The 26,454-nt window shown below is 33.8% G+C and overlaps 4 protein-coding genes across 5 annotated transcripts in view; 1 reads left to right on the top strand and 3 right to left on the bottom strand.

Annotated features, from left to right (window-relative positions):
• The window catches only part of LOC123692972 (phosphatidylinositol 4-kinase beta), a 54,667-nt gene extending 53,363 nt beyond the window's left edge, over positions 1 to 1,304 (bottom strand). For both annotated transcript variants that reach the window (XM_045637828.1, XM_045637829.1), the window contains exon 1: positions 1,114 to 1,304. In XM_045637828.1, the coding sequence (XP_045493784.1) occupies positions 1,114 to 1,202 (89 nt within the window). In that variant the 5' untranslated portion in view covers positions 1,203 to 1,304. The remainder of the gene's footprint in view (positions 1 to 1,113) is intronic.
• A 1,780-nt stretch (positions 1,305 to 3,084) lies between these two features.
• On the bottom strand, positions 3,085 to 4,666 carry LOC123693135 (dynactin subunit 6). The gene is made up of 4 exons (XM_045638098.1): positions 4,506 to 4,666; positions 4,245 to 4,415; positions 3,813 to 3,985; positions 3,085 to 3,496 (listed from the first exon to the last, which is right to left on the bottom strand). Exons 1-4 carry the CDS (start codon positions 4,514 to 4,516, stop codon positions 3,279 to 3,281), a joined length of 573 nt encoding a protein of 190 aa, XP_045494054.1. The 5' UTR covers positions 4,517 to 4,666; the 3' UTR covers positions 3,085 to 3,278.
• Positions 4,667 to 9,206: 4,540 nt separating this feature from the next.
• On the top strand, positions 9,207 to 19,869 carry LOC123693355 (ATP-dependent DNA helicase DDX11). The gene is made up of 14 exons (XM_045638413.1): positions 9,207 to 9,405; positions 9,488 to 9,608; positions 9,738 to 10,054; positions 10,269 to 10,435; positions 10,609 to 10,849; positions 11,233 to 11,500; positions 11,628 to 11,935; positions 12,215 to 12,400; positions 13,394 to 13,588; positions 13,762 to 13,950; positions 14,574 to 14,680; positions 14,904 to 15,064; positions 19,395 to 19,495; positions 19,779 to 19,869. Exons 1-14 carry the CDS (start codon positions 9,286 to 9,288, stop codon positions 19,863 to 19,865), a joined length of 2,568 nt encoding a protein of 855 aa, XP_045494369.1. The 5' UTR covers positions 9,207 to 9,285; the 3' UTR covers positions 19,866 to 19,869.
• Positions 19,870 to 20,407: 538 nt separating this feature from the next.
• LOC123693047 (cytochrome P450 6k1-like) lies at positions 20,408 to 26,454 on the bottom strand. The gene is made up of 10 exons (XM_045637954.1): positions 26,380 to 26,454; positions 23,767 to 23,926; positions 23,246 to 23,446; positions 22,931 to 23,080; positions 22,560 to 22,744; positions 22,021 to 22,178; positions 21,787 to 21,905; positions 21,542 to 21,650; positions 21,150 to 21,398; positions 20,408 to 20,617 (listed from the first exon to the last, which is right to left on the bottom strand). Coding segments are annotated over exons 1-10 (1,506 nt in total). The 5' UTR covers positions 26,382 to 26,454; the 3' UTR covers positions 20,408 to 20,444.

Genomic DNA, 26,454 nt, shown 5'->3' with positions numbered 1-26,454 from the left:
TTGCCCCTGATGGGACTCATACTCAAAGAATTGAGTCCCAGTGGCGTGTTGTATAGAGATTTTTTAAACTATAACCACCCAAACTTTGATGATATTATTAAAGAATATACATAATATGTGGAGACGCTGATTTGAAAAAAATAAAATTGATCCATTCATTGCCCTTGTAAATTGTATCAAACATGTATAATTAAAAAAAATGTTTTTTTTATTGTATGTACATTGCACACAAATGGTTAGTAACAGAACCGAATCTGTCCACCCCGACTCCACGTGGTACTTGTCTGTCATACACTAGAGTGTATTAAAAAAGTCGGAGGCGCGGAGGAGCGTGGCGCCCGCGGGTGCTGAGGAGCAGACAGAGTCAAGCGAGCCGGAGTGGCTGAGGCTGGTCGCCAAAGGCGACCAAAAAGCCGAAGCTACAAAGGCGAGTGAAGACTCCTGCCTGCAACGAGGTACACGGGGGCAAGCGCCACGTTCTGCAGCGCCGGAGCAGTCAAGAAAGCCCATAATCTTCAGTATATTTCTAACTACATTTCACTACATAGTACAAAACAAAGTCGCTTTTTCTGTCCCTATTTGCCTATGTCCCTTTGTATGCTTAAATCTTTAAAACTATGCAACGGATTATGATGCGGTTTTTTTTAATAGATAGAGTGATTTAAGAGGAAGGTTTTAGTATATAATTTATTAGGTTTTAGACAAAGCGGGCAAAGCCGCGGGCGGTAAGCTAGTATAAATATAAATAAAAAAAAAAAAATATAAGGGGGGGTTTCCGCACCCCCCCACTTCACAGGGGGTCTCCCCTTACCTCCCCCCTCCCTTTCCCTCCCCTACCCCCCCTTAATTCGTGCCGCAAATTTCTAAAGAAATACCGATTGTAAAAATGGTTTGTTAAGAATTAAGATTAATATTTGTTATTTACATAGCAATTTAAATACTTACTAATCGACCTATTATCGCAAGAAACTGACTAGATAAGAGTTATAGTCGGCGATAAATTTTCTAAAATAAATACATAATAATGAACAGTTGTTTTACAAAAATAGCCCGTACTGCAACGAAATAAGAGCGCATTGATAGTACCTACCTATTGAAAGTTAAGTGACTCACCTGAAATCCAGGCTAAGATTCCTTTGATGCGTAGGGGGTTTGCTCCTGACATCGAGGCGGCTACCGTGAATCGGGACATCTTCCAACATGCTCACGCACTGATGTTTTCACCACACAAAACCATAACAAAAAAGCGTAAAATCAAAGAGTAAATAACAACATGGCGTCGTCGATAGTCCGTACACAATCGTCTACCGACAGTCCGAACGTGGTCCGAACACAGAACTTGAGGAGGAGAAGACAGTCCGAATTTGAGGATAAGCAATTCTTTGAATAAATGATTTAATTAAATTAACAATGTATCGACATGATCCACTTTTGTTAAAAACTGACTCGACAGTCAACTTTAAAACTGGTTTGTCTCGAATTGTACACGGGCCACAGATGTAGAAATTCAAAAACAAAATCGTACTAAGCTATAAAAAATAATATTTACTGCGAAAAATACTACGAAAAGCTTGTAAACGTAACCAAACGAAACTATATTAAATTAAAGAAATCGATGACTCTTCCATCGAGACAACATCACATTTAATTTTTATTTTGTTGGTTGTTGCTCCTGACAAATAATACGATGTGACATTACGATTCTGCCAATGTCACAAAATGACAGTGATGTGTTTTATGTGCATTCAGTTCACAGAGTATAGATACACAAAATTAAAGATTTGGTACACACAACACACAAGGTACACACCCAACATTAAAATAATAGATTATTTCGACCTTGATTTCGACGAATACCTACATACTATAATGAAATAAATAAAACAATTCAGGAGCATTAATCAAAAATTTACCTATGTAGATACGTTCATTGATTTATTATTATTGTTAAATCGTAATTCATTGATCATATATGATCATATTATGTTAATTCTATAGAAATAATGATGAACAAAATATATCAGAATTCAGATGGCCTACCATTTATTTGCTAAAAGTCAACCAAAATATATGAGAGGAATATCTGAATAAGTACAGGAAATTCATAAATATGCAATGGATTTAATACTTATAGTCGAGCCAATTTAGGGTCTCAGCACACATATGGGATCGGAAAGGGATCGTAACCGTATCGCCTCGAGCCGTTCAGAATGGTTTGTATTAAACTCCCTACTGCAACGCACACTTATCGGAATAGTAACGTAATCGCCTCCCCTCGGAACAGGCTCCGAACTTGCAACGGCTCATCGTCCCCGCGCTTACGTCTCTCCGTCCCCGCGCTTACGTCTCTCCGTCCCCGCGCTTACGTCTCTGCCTGCTACGACTTGCCGTACTTACCGTTTTTAGGCGTAACGCCGGTGTCGCCTAGCCGTAGCCGAGTTGACGTACAGGCGCTGCTGATACGCTTTCGTCACGTGCATACGGTAGGTTGACGCCTGGTTGACAGCGAGGCGAAAGGCGTTACGGTTACGATCCCATATGTGTGCTGAGACCTTTAATAGGCAACATTTGACGTCTATCAATTTTATCTTCGAAGAGATGTAACTTGCATAAAAACATCGATTAAAGTGAATTAATCGATACGGATTTGAAACATTTGTGAATCGAATTTATTAATTTATGATGATTTTTATTCACAAGTAATCAATGCATTCGATTCTAGATGTCAGATTTCGATTTTTAGAGTAACATCTCTGGTATTTAAAAAGAAAAAAGCTTTATTGACACAAAATTGTAGCGACGTCAGTTCTTCAATTCAGAAATTGTTTATTATGTTTAGAATGGTTTATCAGTAAAATGAAATCTTAAAATTACTTGTATTGGTCATTATTATTATAAATATGTAATCGTAATTTAAAAAAGTTAAGCAAATGTGCAGTTCTAACAAAACGAAATATCATGTTATTCTATGTCGTCGTTACTAGGTTACGTTGTTGAATTTTGTTGAACTGTCAAATGTTGCCTATTAAAATGGCTCTACTATAAGTATATAATATTATGTAGAGTATAAATAAAAATCTCAAATTTATTTCATTTATGCTTTATTTTATGATAAAATAAATCTGCAGTCTTAACATAAAAACATAAGTTTGCAATAAGAGTGTTTAATAATGCTTCTGTTAAATAAACAAGTGAACTTATTATTATTGTTTCACCAAGCAATTATTATAAGCTTTTGATTATTTTTAGAATATATTTATTTTTAACTTAAAAACATCTCATTTAACAGGTTCCTGTGACTGTCTTGAAGAAGATTGCCTTTTGTGAACATTAGGTTTTCTTAATCTGTGATAATTGGGCATCACTTTACTAAGGAAGTCAAGCTGTAAGAGCTGTGATGGTTGTTTCTCTAAAGCTTCCCGGATGTGGTGTTCTGAACCCCATATAACTGTATTGTCAACTAATGTTTGAGGTGCTATGAGTTGACATGATGCACCTGAAAATTAAAAAAAAAATCAAATCAAACTATTGTTTTATAAGAGGTTTCATTTACATTTTTGTTTGTTACTTTTATACCAAATTATTCAAGTTGTGTTAATAACAAACAAATATTCTTTTTAATAAAAGTATAATTATATTCCTCTCTGATATTAGGCAATAATGATTCATTCAGATTTTGTATTGTCTCCCTTGTAGACTTGAAAAATGGGATGATGAACGACTATGCTCTAACATAATGTCCTTTTCTATCATATTGTATTAGCTGTCAGCACAGAAACAATTTAACTTTTACAGTTTCATTAGATACATACCAACAACACATCCGCTTCCAATCCTGACATCAACACCAACAAATGATCTACATTCAAAGACATTGCTTTCTCCAATGTGGCCAAAAATTGATTCTAACTTGCAACCAACTTCAAAAACATTATGAGCACCAATGAAGAGTGGTTTTGGTGGCGCTTCTTGTTTATCACTTTTTCTGCAAAAATAATTAATAAACTATTAAAACTAAAAGGATTGTCTGCTCAAAATTGTTTTGAATACATTAAATGCAACAATTACATATTGGTCCAGATTAGAAGTGGACAAACTCTTACAAAGGAAAGTATGTAGTCACCAATTCCCTAATTAGTAAAGTTCCTATTACATATTTTTAAAATATATTATAAAACTAACTAATGTTTCTTGTTCGTGAATTTTATAAAACTTATTGAGCCTCTATTGTATAAATAACTTACTTATGTATAATGGTCGAGTATTCTTCAATAATGCAGTACTCTGCTATGATAATAGGGCCTCCTTCAGCTTTAATTGTCACCCTCGGATGTATAACAGTGCCACCACCAATGGTGATATCACCTTCTAGAGTACAATCTTCGCAAACTGTTGCACCGGGCAAAATCTTTATGCTAGAATAATGCATTTTATTTAAATATACTCACAGTTATTTTAATATATTTAATTAACACAATTACAGTTGCAAATAAAACTTAACTTACTTGTGAGACATTTTTATACAGAGGAAAGTTTATTTAACAAAAGAACCGTTTAACTTAAAAAACTATATTATTCCCTATATATAAAACTGTTTATAAATAATTCCTGAATTTATATTAATTTATTTTAAGTATTTTCAAAATAATCACAAATCACAATTCATAAATTATGACGAATGTTGTCAAAAATGAACTGTCACTTGTCAGCCAACAGATGATTTCTAATTCTTTTTTTTTTTGACACAGATTATGTTATTTAAGGTAAAGGTATGTACATACATCTGTGGTCTTTACCAACTTAACGAAAAAGCAAAGCTAAAAAAACAAAAAAACTATAATATATATACTGGATGGCCCAAACCTTGAAGTCTTTATTTTTTTTAGATTCCTACCATCGTGGGCTATCAGAATAAAAGTTCCCAAATTACTGTTTTGTTGTTCTTATCGAAAGAAACTAAAAGGGCTGATAGACGTACGAACTTTAAAATCGCGGTTTTAAAGTTCGCGTACTTACTCGGCTCGACGTCGGTGACACACGTAAAGTTTGGTCAGTAGCTTCTCGCGTGTCACCGATATCGAATGTCTCTATGTCATCAACAGAGAGAATTTTATGTTATTCAGGAATTAAATATAGACATTTTTAATTTAATAACTAGCACTTATTTTTAAGTAAATAGCATTCTAACAAAATAAATGTTCAAAAATTGAAGAGCAAGAATGATAGAGCCCACGCGTCAGGAGTGAAACTTTCTTGGCGTGATTCAAAGATACCTTCGCCATTTTAGGAAAAAAACACGTAATATCAACAGAATTAAAATTATGACATGTGATTAAATGACCCGTGACATTCTCTCTTCTTCTTGTCTTGCGCCAGTAAAAGTGCAATAGCAAAATAAAAGTGTCTCTATTCGAACTGACTGTGTAAATTCCTAATACATGCGTTTGTGGCCCCCCTTAGTGTATACCATAGACACACTTGTGCGTAGCCTAAAAGGCCCTACTCACGGTTCAACACAACCAACAATCTGCTGAAACAATTTGTTGCAGTCGCGATTGAGCGTTCTCTACTCACGATTCATCCAACCCTCAATCTGATGACACAATTTCATTCCGCGATTGCTTGCCACAACGTGTGCACGTCGCGTTGATGCCTGGCCTGATGCTAAACCTCAACGCAATAATACGCATTATTAATGGATATACTAATTTATGAAATATAAGATAATTATCTTTGTAAAGCTTGTATTTTTTCCAATTTTATTGATAGATTTCAAGGGCTATAAAGTATAAACGGCTATAAAATATAAACATCTTCCTCAAATATATAATTTTTTATAAAAATGTCTTTCCCGCGTTTATCTCAAAACAGCCATTTTGCGATTACTGCGCAGCGCGATTGAGCCGAGATTGGAGCAATCACAATACTCACGTTTCAACACGCACACAATCTGCTGAGACAATTTGTCGGGTTGCTTCATAGAGGAAGGATGTATAACTGAGATAGAGTGGCTACTCTGTGGTAATAAGTGCATGTATGGAACGTGCTGCCATCTGCAACTTTGTAGGATAACTAATGCTTTAAAGGGGTATATATATATATATAGCTATGCAGTATGCATATCGACATTTAGCACCAGATATGGAGCGAAAGTATATTTACAAAAATATTACTAACACCAAGAAAAGCGTCGTTTTCGTGACAACACTCTTTTTGTGGCGTTAGTAATATTTTTGTAAATATACTCTCACTCCATATTAGTTGCCTTGTAAGTTGAGTAAATAATAAATAAGTAATGAGGGCAACCAGGGGTGAGAATAAAAAACAATTTCTTTAGCGGTATTCACGTTTATTAAATTGAAATTGAGATTTATATACTATACACTTGCTAAAACCTCTAAAATCTGCTAAAACCAAAAGCTTTAGTTATTTCAGTGCAGTCACTGAAATAACTAAAGCTTTTGTTCTAAATAAATAAATCATTTATTGCATAAAAACATGGTACATACAAAGATATTAAGATCAGAATTAAGGAACATTCATGTTTTTACTATAACTACATAGCATACAATAATTATTATTAATTGACATAATGAATGAAAATGATTAGATATTTATAGTAAAAATACGAGTCAGGAGTATTGTCACTTAAAATTAGGTTATACATAAATCATTAGTCATACAGTCAATCAATTAATATCAATATCATTATTTTATATTAGGTACATATTTAGACACTTTTCATATCATACAGAAATTCATGTAGGTTGTAAAAACAATTCTCTAATAAGTATTTATTTAATTTATTTTTAAATCCTGGAAGAGGAACCCCTTGCAAGTCTTTTGGGATTTTATTAAATATCTGAATACCTATATAAGGAACATTTTTTTTGTACAAAGTTAATAATTTAGGCCTCGGTAAAAACAAATTGTTTGGATATCTTGTTAATTTTCCAATTTCTTTATTAGTTTTAAAATATTGAGGATGTTTTTTTATGAAAATACAAATTTCTTTGATATAAATACAAGCAAGAGGCAGGATTCTCAAGTTTTTAAAAAGTTCTAAGCTTCTAGCGTGTTTTCTCCTCCGCTGAAAACTCATGATCACAACGTTCACAACAGTTAACAACAATAAAACAAGTAACAAAATAACAAAACAAAACTTAACCAAAACAAAAACTTAAAAGATAACCAGATATATTTAACAAAAACAATTAATGAGATAACCTCGAAATCGCATCAACGTCAACGTTGAACGTCCATCCGAAAAAGTACTCTGTGATCCGAAAGTTGAAAACTATGGTTGACAATGACAGTCGCACATCATTACAAGATGGCGGCTTTTTTTTTAATTTTAGTTATACCACTCACCGCCCGCGTCGCTGTCGTCTATGCGTTTACATGACAGTTTTGAGTGTGCCCCCCCTGGGTTGCTTCCGCGCCGATCCAATTCGCAACATGTTGGGTTATGCCCCCAACGTGCCCTCAACCACAGAACTATATCGAGATAGAAGGAAAGAGTGTATGTACCTCGCGTGGCGAAAAGACGATTAATCATCGTCTTTGCTCGCCACGATGCTCAGTCCGCTCTCGACCGCTCTCAATGTGTGACGTACTAATGCAAACAGAAAATGACCCCATGCTCGATAATTAACAGTGCAATCACCACCAAAAAAGTTAAAGGTGTCAATAAAAATATTTCCTTTCACCTGTAAGTACTTTTTGCCCTAAAATATCTGTTATTACTTATAAAACAATTTATTTTTGTGCTCCGTATTAATTTAATGTAAATGGTTACGGAATGATGCAACTTTTCCATTACGGTTTTAATTTTACACGCCAGACTGGACATGCATTGAAAACCAGCAATGAAAATAAAACATTCCAAACTGTCGAAACGCGGTAAAGGTTGATTTCTCATTTTTCTGTCAAAAATAAGCTTATAGAGTTGTACTCCACGATTTTCAATGCCGATTTCTTAGTCGATTCAAATCGATACCTATTGAAAACAGAAAAATGATAATTATTTTTTAATCCTATAATATTATTGTTAGGTATATCGATGGTTTAAAATATATTTACTATATTATACTTAGTACAAATTTCTTTCAGTTTTCCGAAATATTCTCTTGTGAAAAAATAAATGGATTGAAGCAACGGGTCGTAAAAACTGGTTTCCTACGAAACACAGGCTGATTTGTTCCATACATTTTCACGAAGATTCGTTTACTGGCCCATCAAAGTTTCGGCGAATAATGTTAAGTCGTTGAGGAGTTCCTTCCGTCTCCATCATTAGCTCAGCACCATGATACTAGAATTTTATATTGTCACCTGACTTGCACATGTATGCAAACTTTCAGCTCAATAAGTTGATTAAAACTTCTTTAATATTCAATTACAAGATTTGATACATACATACATTCATATACACATGCATACTAATGAAGTTTAAGTTAATAAAAAGCTTGTAAAAATTAGCATACATTTTTATTCTTATTCATTATGTTTTAACTGCCTACTTAGTTTCTATTTAATTATTTTGACGTTGTGAACATCACTAAAAGACTCGCGTGACGTCAAAATACCTACGCAAAATGTTACACGGTCGGTTCTCATATAAATCGACGAACTATTTCTTTCTATCTCGATAAAGTTCTGTGCCCTCAACTATACTATTCACGACACAATCTGTCAGCTCACTGCAGATTGTGTCAACAGATTGTAATGCCTCCTCCACACTACTCGCGAAGTTGAACGAGGTTAGACGAATAGAATAATGTAGAGAGGCACTTCGGCTTACTTCGTCCAACTTTACCTCGCCTCGGCCGACTTCCGTTTGTTGTCGGTTTTTGCGCCCGAGTCAAAGGGCACGAAGTTACCTGAAGTTCGTTCTGAATATGAACGTATGCGTTCCTCGCGAAGTTGAACGAGTGTGTAGTGTAGCACCGCGGACTTCAGTCAACTTCGGCCGAGTACTTCGCCGAGGAACTTCGCGAGTAGTGTGGAGGAGGCATTACTGAAATTGAATCGTGAGTAGGCTACTTTAGTGCGTAGCGCAGTGGCGTAGCGTCAATCTCCTGTGAATAAATCAAGATTATAGGAATATATATTCTGTGACGACAATTGTCATTATATTTGTCAAATTTTGACAATCGCATTGGCGGCAATTTTTGTAACCAATCATCAATGACCAATGTCGTTCAAAATAGTCGTAAGTTATTTATTATTATTATTATCATCATTTTTTATTATCTTTTTGAGTTAGTAAATTGTAAAAAAAGTAAGATGGAACCTCAATTTCAATTTCCGTTCGAACCTTATGATATTCAAAAGAAATTCATGAGAGAGCTGTACGATACAATTAATAACCATGAACTTGGTATTTTTGAAAGTCCCACTGGAACTGTGAGTAAACGAGATTGCATTTTTGTACCTTTAAATTATTATTGTCCTTATTAAACTATAACATATTATTGTTCTTTTCAAGGGTAAGTCGTTGAGTATTTGCTGCGGTGCATTACAATGGCTCAAAGACAACAATAAAAAAGTTGTAGAAGATTTAGAAAAGGAAATAGCAATATTAAAAGAAAAAAATTCTGAAGTTTCAGGTAAACGTTTATAATATTACCTATTACTAATATGAAAGTAAAATCGTTTAACAACATTTACTTCTTTACAGAACAAGATAAATTATTATTAATTGCAATTACTTACGTGATATAATATTGAAATTACAGTTTCCGATGACTGGCTCCAGGAAGAATATCATAAAATTCAAAATAATCAAACAATTGCCAGTTTGCAATTAAAATTGGATAAGTTGAAAAAGAGAGAGGAATATTTTAATGAACTTAAGAAGAGAGTAGCATCATGTAAGTCAAATATTAATAAAATAGATCACTATTTTAAAAAACCTACAGAAGTTTCTGAAGATAAGGAAAATAAAGTAGAAAAAGATTTGGATGATGATTTAATGATTGAAGAGATAGATGACCAAGAAGATGACTCTGAGCATGAAGAATTAGAAGAATATGAAAGTGATCCTATAACAAAGGTAATTATTTGCAAATAGTACATTGAAAATTTTAAATGGCTTGTTAGAGTGCAGGAAAGGGTGTTACAGGTAATAGTACTGTGATACATGCAAGAGTTTACCAACAACTCTCAAATAGTTCAAAATATGTTCAATGTTACATTATTTATTAAAATTTATACTACTATTACAAATATATATCTATGTTAATAATGATTTTATTTAAATTTTCTAGATATACATTAGTAGTAGAACACACAGTCAGCTATCTCAGTTTGTTGGTGAAATTAAGCGTACAGTGTTTAATAACAACATTAGAGTAGTAACATTGGCTTCGAGACAACATTACTGTATAAACTCAGATGTTAATAAATTGAAGAATGTCAACTTGATTAATGAGAGGTATGATTTGAGGAAATTATTTTTTTTGTGGGTAGGTGAAAAAAAAAAGTTCTATGAATGTTTTTGTAAATGTATTTTTATTTATAATTGTTGCAGAGATATATTTATTTTTTTAACTAGTACACTGAATATTATTACTATTAAATTAAATATATTTTTTATAAACTTTTCAGGTGTTTAGACTTGCAAAAGTCCAAAACAAAATCAACCTTAACTGATGAAGATGGAAACACCTTAAAGAAAACCAAAACAAAATCATGTACAGGATGCCCTTTTTATAATCAGAGTAATATTACAAAACTTAAGGAGAGATTACTGGTTGATATTATGGATATGGAAGATCTAGTAAAGTGTGGCAAAGTGCTAAAGGCATGTCCATATTATGCTTCTCGAATGGCGTTAGATGAATCTGAGGTTTGTTGATAATGTACTCTAGTTATAGTTACTAAGCATAAAAAAATATTGATCATTCATAGTCTAACACTGATTAACATTAAGTTTGAAAACAGATATTATGTTTTGCAAGAATAAATATATAGTGAGTTGAAGAAATGGATTTAATTTCCCAGCTAATGAACTAAATGTCTTTCTTTATAAATTAATTAAATATTAATAATTTATGAAATTAAATAATTATCCATTAATCTAATGAATATCTAATATTATGATGGATCATAGAAAAAAAAAAAAAACAAAAAGATGCATTCAAAAGCCTCATGTGAGTGATTTTAAATTATGGTATGGTTAATGCTGTCTGAAAATATGTATTTAATTTACTTCTCAAAAACAAATTTCAGGTTGTCCTTATAAGCCATGCTGGCATACTGAGTAGTGGAGCTAGATCGGGAATATCACTAAAACTAAAAGATAATATTGTTATATTAGATGAAGCACATGGCCTTACAGCTGCCTTAGAAAATGCATATTCCGCCCCAGTTTCTGGCAAACAACTGAAGTGCCTAAAAACATTCCTACAGTTTTATATAAATAAGTATAGATCTAGGTTAAGTAGTAAGAATCTGTTGCTGCTCAATCAAATGAATTTTGTTGTTGGAAGATTATTGAGTAAGTACTATTATTACATTTTGCATAAGAATTTTTTATTTTCTTTATTGTCAGGAACATTTTATGCCTGTACTTTCTTTGTTCTCAAATTTTTTGATTTACGAAGTGTTAAAAATTTGTATTTTAGACCTTTTAAACACAAAAGATGGTGAAACGAATGAAGCGAACATTTACACACTTGAAGATTTCGTCATAAAAGCTGAAATAGACCACATGAATTTACGTCCTTTAGTCGAATTTTGTAGACAAACACGTTTGGCGCCTAAATTACATGGTTTCTCTATGAGATACAGTCAGCAAGAGTTAGAGGAGAGTGAGAAAGTAAAGCAAGTGGACAAGAAGAGATCTTTTAAAGACTTTCTCAGCAATATATCTAAGAAGACGGATAAGGAAAAGGTTGTTGAGGAGAAACAAGTTGAGAAACCCATGATTCAGGTATAGGTCTTTTTATTTTATTGAAACTTTATTTTCAAATGACTCCTGATATTTTTTTCATTATTATGAAATTATATAATAGTATTCTGATTATCCCCAATAGCATTTTTAGTAGATCTATAATACCGCATTTACATTGCGCATTGCATTTTTTTTCGATATTCGTTCGACTTTTCGCACAAATGTTGAGAATGTTGAAAGACATTTGGATGAAATTTTGAAGCATGCAAAAAAAAGTTGTAAGTAACATCTATTTCATTCTTAAATATACATTTTCAGCAATCAGAAAACAGAACATCAGCCGGCAGCGCGCTATACGCAGTGTTAGATCTAATAGAGATGTTATGTGCACGCAGCGCCGCGGGGCGAGTGCTAGTGCAGCGGGATACAAGTGACGCCGCGTTGCGTTACTTGCTGCTGGATACTGTGGACCGCTTTGCGGACATTGTGCAACAGTGTCGATCGGTGAGTTTCTCGTTTCATTACTTACAAGGTTAGTTCGTTTTTTTAGGATAATATTGTTTTTTGTTCATATATAATTGTATTTGTTAATTTTTGACCGCGCCAGATTAAGGCTTCGGAAGCCTATGTGTTCAAAAAGTATGGCTTGGAAGTTCTATGCAATGAAAGTCCGGCCAAACGCCTGTTGAGCTGGTTTCGTCAGGGCATGTGCTTGCAATGTGTGTGGAGTGTATCTAGTCGACCCGCTTACTGTATACACTCACACTACAGGCACTCTATACAAAATTATCGTTTTGACAGTACTACTAATGCAATTAGCATTCACTTGCGTGTTCATGTCACATTGGTCGATCAAAAATATTCATTGCCCTGCACCAAATTTCCAACATATGTACATCCATTTCAAACAAAAACACAACATGTCCGCGACTCGTGAGTTTTGCACGCGATACAGTACATATTTAGAAACTACGTTTAGAACTAGACTAGAGGTTTAGATACCCATATCACTAACACATTCATCACAAATCTAATTAATACATTTCATAAATTATCGACTTTGTAAACATTATATGTTGTCAAGCGTAATCTTCGCTCCGTATCGTCCCTGCGGTGAGCGCCAGCCATATTACTCGTGTTCGTGCGGGGTGACGTGTTTACTTTTGGCGGGAGGCGGAGTGTCTGTTCTGTAGCGTTAGGGCGTATTCAGAAAGAAAGCTGGAAACTTAGAAGCGCTTACCGACGCTTGTCAGCGCTGGTAACCCGCGCAGGAAAATTTATGAACACGCGCCGATAAGCGCTGATGGGCGCCCTCAAGTTCCGACAAGCTTCAACAAGCGCTGGTCAGCGCTGGGCGCTGCCATATAAAATTTGTTTTGGTCTGCTTCAACCTGCTTCCTTTGTGTAGAACAAAACAGCGCTGACAAGCGCCGATAAGCGCTTATAACTTTCTTTGTGAATACGGCCTTAGCTACCATTAAGTATTCTGTGGTACAGGTGATAGTGGCCGGCGGGACTATGGAGCCGGTGGGCGAGTTCCGCGCGCTGCTGCACAAGGGGCCCACACGCGTGCGCGAGCTGCAGTGCGAGCACGTGGTGGCGCCGGACCACGTGCTCGCACTGTGTATGTCGAAAGGACCCTCTAATTGTGCGCTTAACTTCTCGTATGAACAACGAATGGGGAAGGAGTTGGTGAGTGAAAAAACCGTCACTTTTTATTTCAATTTTTTTTAGAAGTAATGTGGTTTTTTATATATAATTGACTAAACCAATCTTAATTTTCATAATTTTCTCAAAAATAAAAACTAGTAATACTCTACAGCATACATTGATTTCAACAAAAAAATATTTGTTATTATTTGCAGCTCGATGAAGTAGGACGCATTCTGCGTAACATATGTTCCATAGTGCCCGGTGGGGTTGTATGTTTCCTACCATCATATTCGTATGAACAGGTGGTCTATGAACATATGAAAAATACCAACGTTATAGATGCTATATCGAAGAAGAAAACTGTGTTCCGTGAACCGAAGTCAGCAGCTGATGTTGATCAAGTAAGCATTACGATTTTCTTCATCCACACGCTGACTGTTTGTCACAAACACTGCAAACAGCAAACGAAGTCCCAAACACCAACCACAATCAACCAACACAAACAGCCATCCACATGCTTGGCGAACGTTCATAACATTCTGAATCGGCAAACATGCATCCTTTGGTCTGGCAAGAAAACCGACACCGATGCCGAACACTGCCCAACACAAACACAAACAGGCAAACAACGACAAACACCCATCCACACGTCCGTTTTTGCTGTTTGCTGTTGGCTGTTTGCCATTGTTTGTCAAGCGTGTGGATGGGGCTATTATGAACGTTTGCCAAGCATGTGGATGGCTGTTTGTGTTGGGTGATTGTGGTTGGTGTTTGGGACTTTGTTTGCTGTTTGCGGCGTTTGAGACAAACAGCCAGCGTGTGGATGTAGCATTAGAATGGTAGGCTTGATGGCGGAAGGAAATCTTCAAATGCATTTAAAAATTAATTACATTAGAAATTATTTTCTAATCCATTTGAATTAAAAATAACTACAATCATTATATTGACATCTTTTATTTTATAATAACGAGTGGTTCAGTGGTATAATAATAATAATTATTACTTAACATTTACATATTTATAGGTACTACAAAAATATGCAGCAGCGATTAACAATAAAGATTCCGAAAAAACGGGAGCGTTATTACTTAGCGTGGTTGGTGGCAAACTCAGCGAGGGACTTAATTTTAGGTACTTTTTTCGACATAAGAAGTCGTCATAGGGACATTTTTGTGTACGATTTTTTATATGATCTATTTTCTTATTTACTCTTAACCTTCTTATTTTAACCTTACCTCCCTCATTTTTTTGGAAATTTCGGTTACAACTTGAATCCCTTTAATTTATTCATAGTATTGCATATAATAATTGTTACTTTTTAAAATATTTCATTTTTTTTAATATGCTTTTTCAGTGATGATTTAGGACGGTGCGTGTTAGTGCTCGGCCTGCCTTACCCCAACGTGAAATCTCCAGAATTGAAAGAAAAAATGAATTATTTAAATCAAGCAACGCCGGGCGCCGGATCCCAGTATTACGAAAATTTATGCATGAAAGCTGTAAACCAATGTATTGGTAAGTGTACTGTGTATTTCTGATATTTGCATTTGAACATAAAGTTGAAAAATGACTGCGAAGAATAAAATATCTATAAATTTATGAAGAACTAGCTGTGCCCGCGACTTCGTCCGCGTGGAATAGTGACTGCATAGTAGTTACTAATTAACTTAATTATTGAGTAAACACGTACTACCATAAATAATTAAAAGAACTGATAGTAAAATTTATTACCGAACTGTGCTAAAAAAAAAAAAAAAATAAATGCCTTATTAATTTTCTATGTATTTCTTTTACGATTTCGATCAGCTTAATCGATACTCAGTTCTTATCAAATCCAGCACGAAATCCAAATCAGATCTTTCCTGTCTCACGCCTGTAGTAACTAAACCGTTTAGACCGTGCGATAAAAATTAAATAAAAAAAAACCCAACGCAACGAAGAAAAGTGCATAGAAAAAGGAATAAATAATTTCACAAACTTCCCGACGATCTTTAAAAATAAATACCATTTTAAATATTTATAAAAAAAAACAAAGTCGTCGGGGCTGCCATGCCAACATTATCATAATATAATATCATATATACCTCTATAAATATTTTTTTTTAGAATGGTACTTAATTTTTAAGATCGTCGGGAAGTTTGAAAAATGATTTATTCCTTTATCTTCGTTGCTTTGGGATTTTTTTTTAATTTTTAAATTTTTAAACTTCTGTTTCTTATTTTCATGTAATATTTTCAAGTGAGCGAGACCGAACTATCAAATGTACCTCCATATTACATTCCTACATCATATTGATTTGGGCCGTAACCGTGCCCAAATTGTAATGGACCACAGTGGCAAAAGAAGTGGTATATTTAGGAAAAAAAAATTCCAAGGGCCAGGCCTATGTGGCTTTGAGTAGAGTTCAAAATTTCCAGGGTGTGGCTATCCTCTCGCTCCCATATCTCCTCTTCTTTCACAGATTTTTAACCCTTTCCTTTCCACCCCTAGTAAATGGCAGAACCGATTTTGATGTAAACCATATCTATACGTAATTGTACCTATATGTACATTGTACACGTCATATCCTGTCGTTTGATGCTCCATTTGGTTTATTTATACCCACTGTCGCCCCTAAAGTGCCCTAAATGTAATAAACGGATGAACCGATTTCGATAAAATATGACTAATTGTAATTCACACTTTGCCCTTTCATATGCCCCGCTTGAGTATATTATTTGACCACATTCGATTATTGTTCATTTCCACTTTTACCGCTGTAATCTAATAAATGGATTAACCGAATTGGATAAAAATATAACTAACTGTACTTCACCCGTTATGCACTTTCATATTTGACAATATTCGTTTTTTTCATTCCCACTTTTACCCATATATAGGTATAATAAATGGATGAACCGATTTTGATTAAATATGTCTAATTATACTTTACACGTCATGCCCTTTCATTTGATATGTCACTTGAGTATATTTGACAAAATTCATTTTTTTATTACCACTTTTATACCTATATCAAATAAATGGATGAACCGATTTTGATAAAATTTGACTTATTGTTACTTTCATTTGGTCGTTCACTTTCATTTCACTTTTACCCCTATATACCTAGATATAATAAATGGATGAACCTATTTTGATAAGTACACTTTATCTAAGAACCAGCGTCTGAAAATATGCTGCCTAACAAAAAAAACCGCATCAAATTCGGATTACCTGTTAGCGAGCTACGGTAGCACAAACATGTATTATACACATATAGTTGTCAAACACTCATCACCCATCTTTTTGCGTCGGGAGTTAAAAATATAATACGACAATCGACATAATTTAAAGGACATTTTATGTATAAAATTTACCTAGAAAAAACATAATTCTAATTTGACCCCTTCCCCCCTACTACTTCAGCTTACCCCTCTCCCCCCCACCCTTGGGGACTTTCGATATGATCACCTGGACATTTATAGGAATAACTGTAACAGATAACTTATATCGTACACTGTACAGTGTACAATAAAATATATAATGCCTTAGCAAATGTTCGCCGTGAATACTTAAATGGTTATAACTTTTTTGTTTACGAACCGATTGACATGAAATAAACACTAAATGTTAAATAAAAATAACTGCGTTAAAAACAACCGACTTCAAAAACGGAAAAGTAAGAAATAAAAAAGATTTGATATTATTAATTACTACATATTATTTTTATGTGCTATTTACTAAAAAGGTTTGATGTCGGTGCATGGGCTTAATACTAAAGTGCTTAGTGTTTGGCACCGACTTCAAACCTATTTAATAAATAGCACATAAAAATAATATGTAGTAATTAATAATATCAAATCTTTTTTATTTCTTACTTTTCCGTTTTTGAAGTCGGTTGTTTTTAACGCAGTTATTTTTATTTAATACTTTTTAGTGTATTTTTCAACACGAATCAAACGAGCCCAAACTCGATAAAGTTGAGTCAATATATTACTGAGTTCCTATGGCCACCTTCCGATTCCATCATCAGATCAGCTCCATGTCATGATAATGTTTCATCGCTATCCAATTTACATTCGTATACAAAATTTCAGCTCAATCGGTTACCGGGAAGTGAATCAAAGTTACTTGCTACATTGAAATTAAGTCATCGAGTACAGACAAAAATGCTCATAAAATAAAAACTACTAGGCCTAGCCGAATAAAATTTTTATGGGACCAATTCGACACCATCCCGCATCGAACAAAAAAAGAATCACGTAAATCGGTTCAGAAACCTCGGAGTAATCGGTGTACATACATAAAAAAAAAAAAAAAAAAAAAATATACCGGCCGAATTGATAACCTCCTCCTTTTTTTTGAAGTCGGTTAATGAAGATTACTCCAATATATTAGTGAAAACCGCATCTAAATCGGATAAGCCGTTTCTGAGATTAGCGTGCACGAACATACAGACAAACAGACAAACAGACAAACAGACAAAAATTTTTTTAACTACAGTTTTGGGTTTGGGATCGATTTAGTAATAACACCTGCTAATTTTTTTTTCCATATTTTCATTGTACAGACACCGCTTTTCTAGAATTTTATTATATGTATTGATGATAAGAAAATCATCGATCATGAGGCGGGATTCGGACCCGCATCCTTTCACGCTAATTCTTCTATCTGTAAATCGTATAGGTGGTAGCAACGTTGACAAGAGAGAATTTTAGAATACTTGGTTCTTTGATATACTGTTTCTCTTCCTAATTTGGTAAGAGTCCGTGCTGTCTGGCTGGCCGCAGTGGTTGCGTTTTTGTATGTACGGTTTTCATGCATAAACTACTGGACCGATTTTGATGAAATTTGGCACAGACAATCTTTAGACCCTGAGAAAGAACATAGGCTACCTTTTATTGCGAAATATGTACAACAGGCGAATCCGGGACGGACCGACCGGAAACTAGTGTTTATTATTTATGTTTCGCGTCTCCGTCACACTGTGTAGCGTGAATCATGTTTTATACCGACAAAAATTTTTGGATAACTTAGTGATTGATTAATTGATTAAAAGTGTTTTACGATAAGGTTCGACATTATCATTGTTGATTGTTTACATAAATCAATTTTCAAAATATATTATTATCAATTTAGTAGCTTTTATCTTTACCCCTGCATCACTAAATAGTATAAAACAAAGTCACTTTCTCTGTCCCTATGTCCCTTTGTATGCTTAAATCTTTCAAACCATGCAACGGATTTTGATGCGGTTTTTTTTTAAATAGATAGAGTGATTCAAGAGGAAGGTTAGTATATAATTTATTAGGTGTAAGTCAAAGCGGGCGAAGCCGCGGGCGGTAAGCTAGTTTATTTATATAATGTACCTCTATACCACTTCCATATTTTCTCTTTTAATATTTTAGTAGGCTGTTCCATGCTTATCCTTATCAGCTCTCAAAAATATTCTCTTCTTTACGTTATAGCTTCATGATAAGCCTATAATATAATGTCTCGGTAAATAGACAAAGCAAAATCTTAACGCATTTAAGAGATAGCAATCATCAAACATACAATACCAGTAGGGATAATGAAATTACGTAATTGAACAATCAATCAATCAAATATCAGTAGAGATAATCTATACTTAATATTATAAAGCTGAAGAGTTTGTGTTTTTGTTTGTTTGAACGCGCTAATCTCGGGAACTACTGGTCCGATTTAAAAAATTCTTTCGGTGTTAGATGGCCCGTTTATCGAGGAATTCTATTATAGGCTATATATCATCACGCTAAGACCAACAGGAGTGGAGCACTGTGGGTAAAACCGCAGGGCACAGCTAGTTAAATAAAAAAAAATGAAATAAAAACTTTTGTTTTTCAGGCAGAGCAGTGCGTCACATAAACGATTATGCAACTGTGTTGTTGGTCGATGAAAGATATTCACGACCAAGTACTATCGCAGCTCTACCCTCTTTTGTTCAGGTATTTTTTCCTATTAATATAATAAACGGACATTTTTGTATGGATTTATGGATGCTTATTACGCAATAACAAACTACGTCAGTGCGTCCCAGCATAGAACGGGACTAGAAATCTAGAAACTAGCAATGAAAAAATCCCTTTATAACATTAAATAAATAAATAAATCATTTATTTCACTTAAAACATTATATCATATATTGCAACTTCACTCTCACTACTTTGAGAATAATAGCATAATTTTAGCGTCTATCATTCTTTGTAATACTTTTCTTTTTCCTTGCAGAAATCGTTGACACCAAATTGTACTTTCGGTCAGACGGTCAGCAGTATCGCAAGGTTCTTTTCGAAGCACAAAAATAAAACACAATAAACAATTTTAAATAATTTTATTTAATATAAATATAAATACATAATTAATATATATAAAATAAATATAAATACATATAAATATAATATAAATATAAATACATAATTAATATATAATATAATACATCTTTTTGTAATCCCGGTGTATTATTTAGAACGGTTACTGTTTCAAATACAAATTTTTTCACGTAACAAATTCAGTATTTAAACAATAATTAAATATTCATACGTCGCTGCGCTATCTAATCAATGACTAAAACAACTAGTTTTTAAAAGTAAATAAGTCAAAGTAAACAAGTCTGGCAAATATCTGACATTCTTATTGCCATTCTTTTAAAATATCTTAGCCTAATTTGATTTTGAAATTCTTTAGGGAGCGTAGAAGTGATAGGTATTGCTTCGGAGTACTGACATCTTCGAGTTTCGGATTTTGTAACATCAATAATAATTTTTATTACTCCAATGACGGATCATCCGAATGATGACGCCCTAAACCAATCCTAAACTTGTCTTCTTTATATAGATAAATATAAAAATTAAACAATATTTTTTCAAAATAAATGTTTCTTTATTTCGTTCAAAATTAATTTCTAGGAATAAAGTCAACGAAGAGATCTTGACCTGGTACCAAGAAGAGTCCATGTTTCTCAAATTCTATGTCATTTGGTTTGGGTTGGTTTGCTACGGGTGCTACTTTATAATTCAATATTACATGTGACAAAGCGTTTCGAACCGAAATCTGACCAAAGCGTTTACCTGAAAGAAAAATTATGTATAAAAATAAATATCGAAATAATATATCGAATAATTTGTGTAACCGAACTTATAATTTATAAGATGCCTGTTTTCATTAAAAATAAAATTATCATGAAAGGCATTTTTTGATATCTTAATCAAGTAGTATACTACTATTAAAAAACTGAAGGGTTGTTTGTTTGTTTCAACGCGCTAATCTCAGGAATTACTGGTCCGATTTGAAAAATTATTTAGTGTTAGCCCTTTTATCGAGGAACGCTATATTATATCATCACGCTAATACCAATAGGAGCGGTGCACTGGGGGTAAAACCGCGGAGCACAGCAAGTAAATAATAAAGAAGGATCATGAAAGTTAGACTACCTCATACATATCCTCTGCGCATTAATGATACTTAAAATCACCCTTAAAACGAACCCATAAAGGAAATATACTGTGTACTACTGCTATATTATGCTGGTTAAATTCTGAATCTTTGCGCAGTAAACCTCAACAAAACCATAAACTACCAGATAGTATGCTCCAATCTTACCTATACAGTTTCTCGGGCCTTCTCCGAATGGTAAATATGTGAACGGCTTGATGTTTTTCTCATTTTCTGGCATAAATCGTTCTGGATCGAAATCCAAGGGATTTGGGAAGTAATTTTCATCATATTGCATGCCGATAGCGTTGACATAAATCGGTGTTCCCGCTTCGATGGTGAGATTATCGTCTATTTTATAGTCATTTACGGCTATTCTGTCTAGCCAGCCCATTGGAGAATATTTCCGAAGTGCTTCTGCAATATAAATCAATTTTCTGTTAATTGAGTAGGTGATTGACTAAAAATATTTTTAATGATATTTCATATGTGACTGCAAGATAGAAAAATATTATGTTCTGTGGTCGTCCACTTCGTATTAATAATTTTACTATACCCACCTTTGATAACACTATTAACGTAAGGCGCTTCTGCAAGCTTTGAAATATCCAAGCGCGAGCAATTTTCATCTTGCTCTTTTATTTGTATTAACTCATTGTACATTTTTTCCTGAAATGTAAAACGAGTTCAAGTTAATTATAATATACAAGTTATAATATCAATTGAATTTGATTAGCAGGAGACGAGTTGCCATCTAAATTATTCTTTAAAAACCCTATGTTAAGTTTTTGAAAAGTCATCTTACTTGTATCTCTGGCTTGAATGCTAATTCATATAATGCGAAACTCAGAGCAGAGCCTGATGTTTCAAAGCCTCCCAACAAGAATATTGCCGCTTGTGCCACTATTATGTCCTCCGTTAGACCTAAAAAATATGTATAATAAAAAAATTGATTCAATTTGGTGCATACTTCATAGTTATAACTTTTAAATTATAACGATTGTTTGAAAGTGAAGTGGGTAATTTGGAGATTACCTACCTTCATTTTTTTCGTCTGATTCTTGTTTTAATTTAATTAAAGCGTCAACTAAATCCTTGGGTTCAACGATACGATTTTGTTCGTCCTTTCTCTGTTTAGATACCACGCGGAACACTTTAGTGAAGTAATCCGTAGCCCATTTGGGGAAAAACGTAAACCTGCAAATGGAAAAATATATTACTCCTACATCTTCAACAATCAAAATCATAACCTAAAATATTAATAAAAAAAAAACGACGTGTGGCACTCGGGGACTGCCGCGGTAAAGCTATTGCATGCTATATGCCTTCAAGCCACACCTCCGCCCGTCGGAGTGGGAAGCGTGAGGAATTTTCGTTACGGAATTTCTCGATTCGGTCCCCGCGCTCAAGGCCCGTGATAGAAGCTATGCAATAGCTTAATAATAAAGCAATGCGAGTTTAAACATAAATCATGCTGTCGTCGATAATCAAGTATTAAATATGTGGAAAGGCTCTCGAAGAACAGCTTGTAAAATATATTTAACAACGACAAACATAAAGAATTAAGATTTTCAATACCTGAATACATTAACAAGCTCTGGGAAAAAGAAGATGCTACTCCAGCAAATGCCCCGGTAAAGGTCGAAAGTCATGAAAGCCTTAGTGACTTTGCGCATCGGGCAATCGCCGCCAATAATGGCTTTAGTCTCTACTCCAAAAGCGGCCGTGCCTATAACGTCCGATGTGTAGTCCGTGAATAGTATCTGGCAATTGTATACAAAAATATGTTGGTATTTTTGTTTGGTATTGGCAAAATAATAACAAGAATACATACAACTCCATTACGTAGTTGTTATTTTCAGACCTAAATTCGTTTCTTTAAATAGTGTCTTCATATAAATTGTCGTATTTGTAAGTGCATAAAAAAAAGTTTGAGTGTGGATACTCACCCTTAGGCTAATGGCAGATTTGTTCTCTGTACTTTTAATACGTTCTATCAACTGATTCGCTTTTGTGTCAAGCAGATTCTGTAGAGCTCTCAGTTTGCAGGCTGTAAATAGGCTTGTTAAACGACGTCTGATTGAAGACCATAGCGGTTCCTTAAATAATAAAAGTGATTCGGTGAGTGATTGCAAATAAAACAAATAATAGTTTTTTATGGATACAGTTTAGAGCATTTCTCGTTTCAATATCTTACTTTCCATTTTCCAACGGTAGTTTAGGTAAGATATTGAAACGGTAAAGGCAATAGATGAGGTACATACATTAACTGTGAAAATATTGAGATGCCCAATAGGATCCGATGAGCCAGAACCCAGCAACCTATCCCTGAAGTTGGCAAAGTCCTTCACGAGAACATTTCTGGCGATCTCAGGGGAGTTGATAATGAGCGTCGGTCTCCAGAACCACCACGCGCCTACATATGGTGTCTTGAAATGTTGGTATGTGTTTATCATCCATCTTCCCTGTAAAATTTGTTTTAATGTATTTAGTCGAGTAGCCATTAGGTATAGAGTTTCCACAGATCGAACGGTCTCGCGAGGTAATTGCTTCGGGGAACAGCTCGGACAGAGTGATTGTGCCTTGGCAGAGGAAAATGACGTTTACAGCTCACGTTAAGTTATAATTATAAATTATGCACGGCAATAGGAAGTATGTAGTTTACAAAATTATTTAATGTACAGTTATCGAGGTATAATTGTATAGGCTAGGTTATAGATGTTGTAGAGTAACAAGCAAGCTTAATAGGGCTGGATTAATTTTTTCGGCACTGGCAAAACCTTACGGGGTTCTGTCGCTGCAAGAAGGTAAGACTCCCCATGACGGGGTGCGGCGGCAGGTGCGGCACCCCGCGCTTCGCCCAGTACTGCCGCACGCGGGTCCAGCGCACGTACACCCAGGCCAACACACATAGTGCTGCCGCAATTAGGAGACTTACGAACATCCTGTATTGGATAAACATTTGCAAATGAGATGACTTTGGGTTTGATAAAATATTAGTAAAAATTGAATTGATATCTGTCTAACTATATTTATTTATATTTGGTATTTTATTACTATTCTTACAAAGATAATAATTGATTAAATGTTATAAACCAAGTCCTAACTAGTGCCAATACACGGTTGAATAGATAATAGTTGGTAATTGGTGTTAGTTCAATGTATGTATTGAAAAATAATAACAGTACAGTAGGTTCTTTATACATTTATTATTTACTAGCTGTCCCAGTAGACGTTGGTCTGCCCTATTGCCTTGTCTCCATAAGAACCTTCCTTTTACCTTCACAAAAACGTTAAAAATATTATTATAATAATATAAAATATTATTTATAAGCATTTAAATGCCATAAAACCAAAAATATCAATTAATCATGTATTTTTATTACAAACCTAATATATTAATAATAGACAACAAGTGTCTTCTTCTCACTCGGTTGAATAGATACCTAATACTTTTACTAAAAAATCTAAATTATATTAGGGTGCCTTTCCACCAAAGGTTTGCTATGTGGCTATGCTGCGAAAATGTAATAGCTATGCTCTGAAAGTTACGAAACTATGTGACCGTTTTTCCCAATGCTACGCTATAAAGCAGTGCGAGTAAAATGTGCCATGAAAATGCGCCGCGTATGATGCGCAGGAAGATGCGCAGCTCGAGCTATGTAATGCTCTGCACATAGCTACACCACTCGCGACCATCCATCGTTCCATATAAAAAACGAATCTTAGTTGAAACCAAGGTTGAAACCAATGAATACATCTATGAATCTGATTGGTGGATATCAAACGCATCTACAGCAACGAAGCATAGCAACGTAGCATCTCTGGTGGAAAATAACCCTAAATTAGTTAGTAGTCCCGATAAAACACAGTGAGACACGTGACTTCACTTTAAGTATTCTTAAATATTTACACATTCAGATTAAAATAACATTAAACTAGATATCCTTTGACCTTAGAAAAAAAATGATATCAAAGTATTGAGAAAACATTTGGTATGTCTATAACAAGAGGAGACTCAAGTATAAAATTATATATTATGTAGGCTAGGTACATAAGTTATTGGAAGACGTTATGCTTAAATGCAAATAAAAAATTAACACATTGATATGATTTTGTAAAGATAACCTTCAAAATTCGATAAATTATGTTCAGATAATCTAACTTTGAATGCATTTTTTATAAGCTAATCATGGACGAAGCTAATATTGATTTGTAAGTTGATTATAATTCATATCCAATAAAAATAATCTTTACCGCTACTAGGAACGTCTTCAAATATGCTATCTTCTTCTATCTATTTTGATATTTGATTAGTTTTATGCAATCACATTATATTAGTTACTAACTTACTAGCTACCGTCCGCGTTGTCTAAAACCTATTAAATTATATATTAAAACTTTCCTCTTGAATCTATCTATAAGAAAACCGCGTCAAAATCCGTTGCATAGTTTTAAAGATTTAAGCATACAAAGGGACATAGAGACAGAGAAAGCGACTTGGTTTTATACTATGTATTTAGTGATAATTAGCATGATTTTAATTCTATATTTTTGTTAATATTATACATATACTATTATTATATACATTTTTTCAAGATATAATTTGTTTTAAACGTATAGGTATATTATTATTTATTTTCATACTATTAAAATGTAAAAAGGAATACGTTTATACGAAAAAGATCCCTGACATTTCTATCGCACGTTAACTTCAAAATATGTATGTAACTACTTTATACATGAAAAAAAAAAAACATTCATAACATAAAAAAATGACATTGAATATTAAATAGTGTCTGATCCTCCTCAGTGTATATTGATGTAAATTCTAAAGTAAACTACAGAGATTTTCCAAATGTATATCTTTGTATATCGATTACCTTAGTGGTTCTAGTATTCATTGAAATTGGTTTACGGTTTACATAAAGTCATTTCAAATGCATATTAGGTAATACATAATAAGTACATAGTTATACATAGTAAAAATAGCTGTTCCGGCAAACGTTGTTATAGTATTTTATATTATGTATTTACATTTATAATCATACCTACCTAGTACCTATACATATAAATAGGTATTTAAGAAATTGAACAGAATTTTTAACGCTAAGTAACTGCATAGGTAGTACTGAATAAGAATAAAAGACTTAAGTTTTAACCAGTACATCAATAAAGTATAAAGTACCCAATAAGCCCGCTCCATAACACATTTTTTCTGTATGAGTAACTACCTATTAAAATAATAAATTTAAAAAAAAATATAGAAAAATAAATATATTTTTTATACTTAGTGACTAAAGGTATAAAAAAATTAAATAAACTTAATTATTTACTTTTTAATTCGAAATTTAGTATGGCTCCTGGTAATTTAACTGTATTACGATTCAATACTTACATATTAAATAATGAATCTTATCACTTGTCCGCGCTCCCATTCGTACTGACTTTACGTACACAAAACATCAATAAA

This window comes from Colias croceus, chromosome 7 (assembly GCF_905220415.1).
Source record: "Colias croceus chromosome 7, ilColCroc2.1".
Classification (NCBI taxonomy): Eukaryota; Metazoa; Arthropoda; class Insecta; order Lepidoptera; family Pieridae; genus Colias; species Colias croceus.
Note: the sequence above shows the minus strand (reverse complement) of the source record. Positions and strands in the feature narration are given on the sequence as shown.

Coding starts and splice junctions, on each gene's coding strand:
- LOC123693135 (XM_045638098.1), bottom strand. Junction 3,986..4,244: donor TACTCGACCATTATACATAA/GTAAGTTATTTA, acceptor TTATTTTTGCAG/AAAAAGTGATAAACAAGAAG. Junction 3,497..3,812: donor TGGAAGCGGATGTGTTGTTG/GTATGTATCTAA, acceptor TTTAATTTTCAG/GTGCATCATGTCAACTCATA.
- LOC123693047 (XM_045637954.1), bottom strand. Junction 22,745..22,930: donor AATCTGCCATTAGCCTAAGG/GTGAGTATCCAC, acceptor TACAATTGCCAG/ATACTATTCACGGACTACAC. Junction 21,399..21,541: donor CGTTAATAGTGTTATCAAAG/GTGGGTATAGTA, acceptor TTTATATTGCAG/AAGCACTTCGGAAATATTCT.
- LOC123693355 (XM_045638413.1), top strand. CDS start 9,286: ATGGAACCTCAATTTCAATTTCCGTTCGAACCTTATGATATTCAAAAG. Junction 10,850..11,232: donor TGGCGTTAGATGAATCTGAG/GTTTGTTGATAA, acceptor AACAAATTTCAG/GTTGTCCTTATAAGCCATGC. Junction 11,501..11,627: donor TGTTGTTGGAAGATTATTGA/GTAAGTACTATT, acceptor TTTGTATTTTAG/ACCTTTTAAACACAAAAGAT.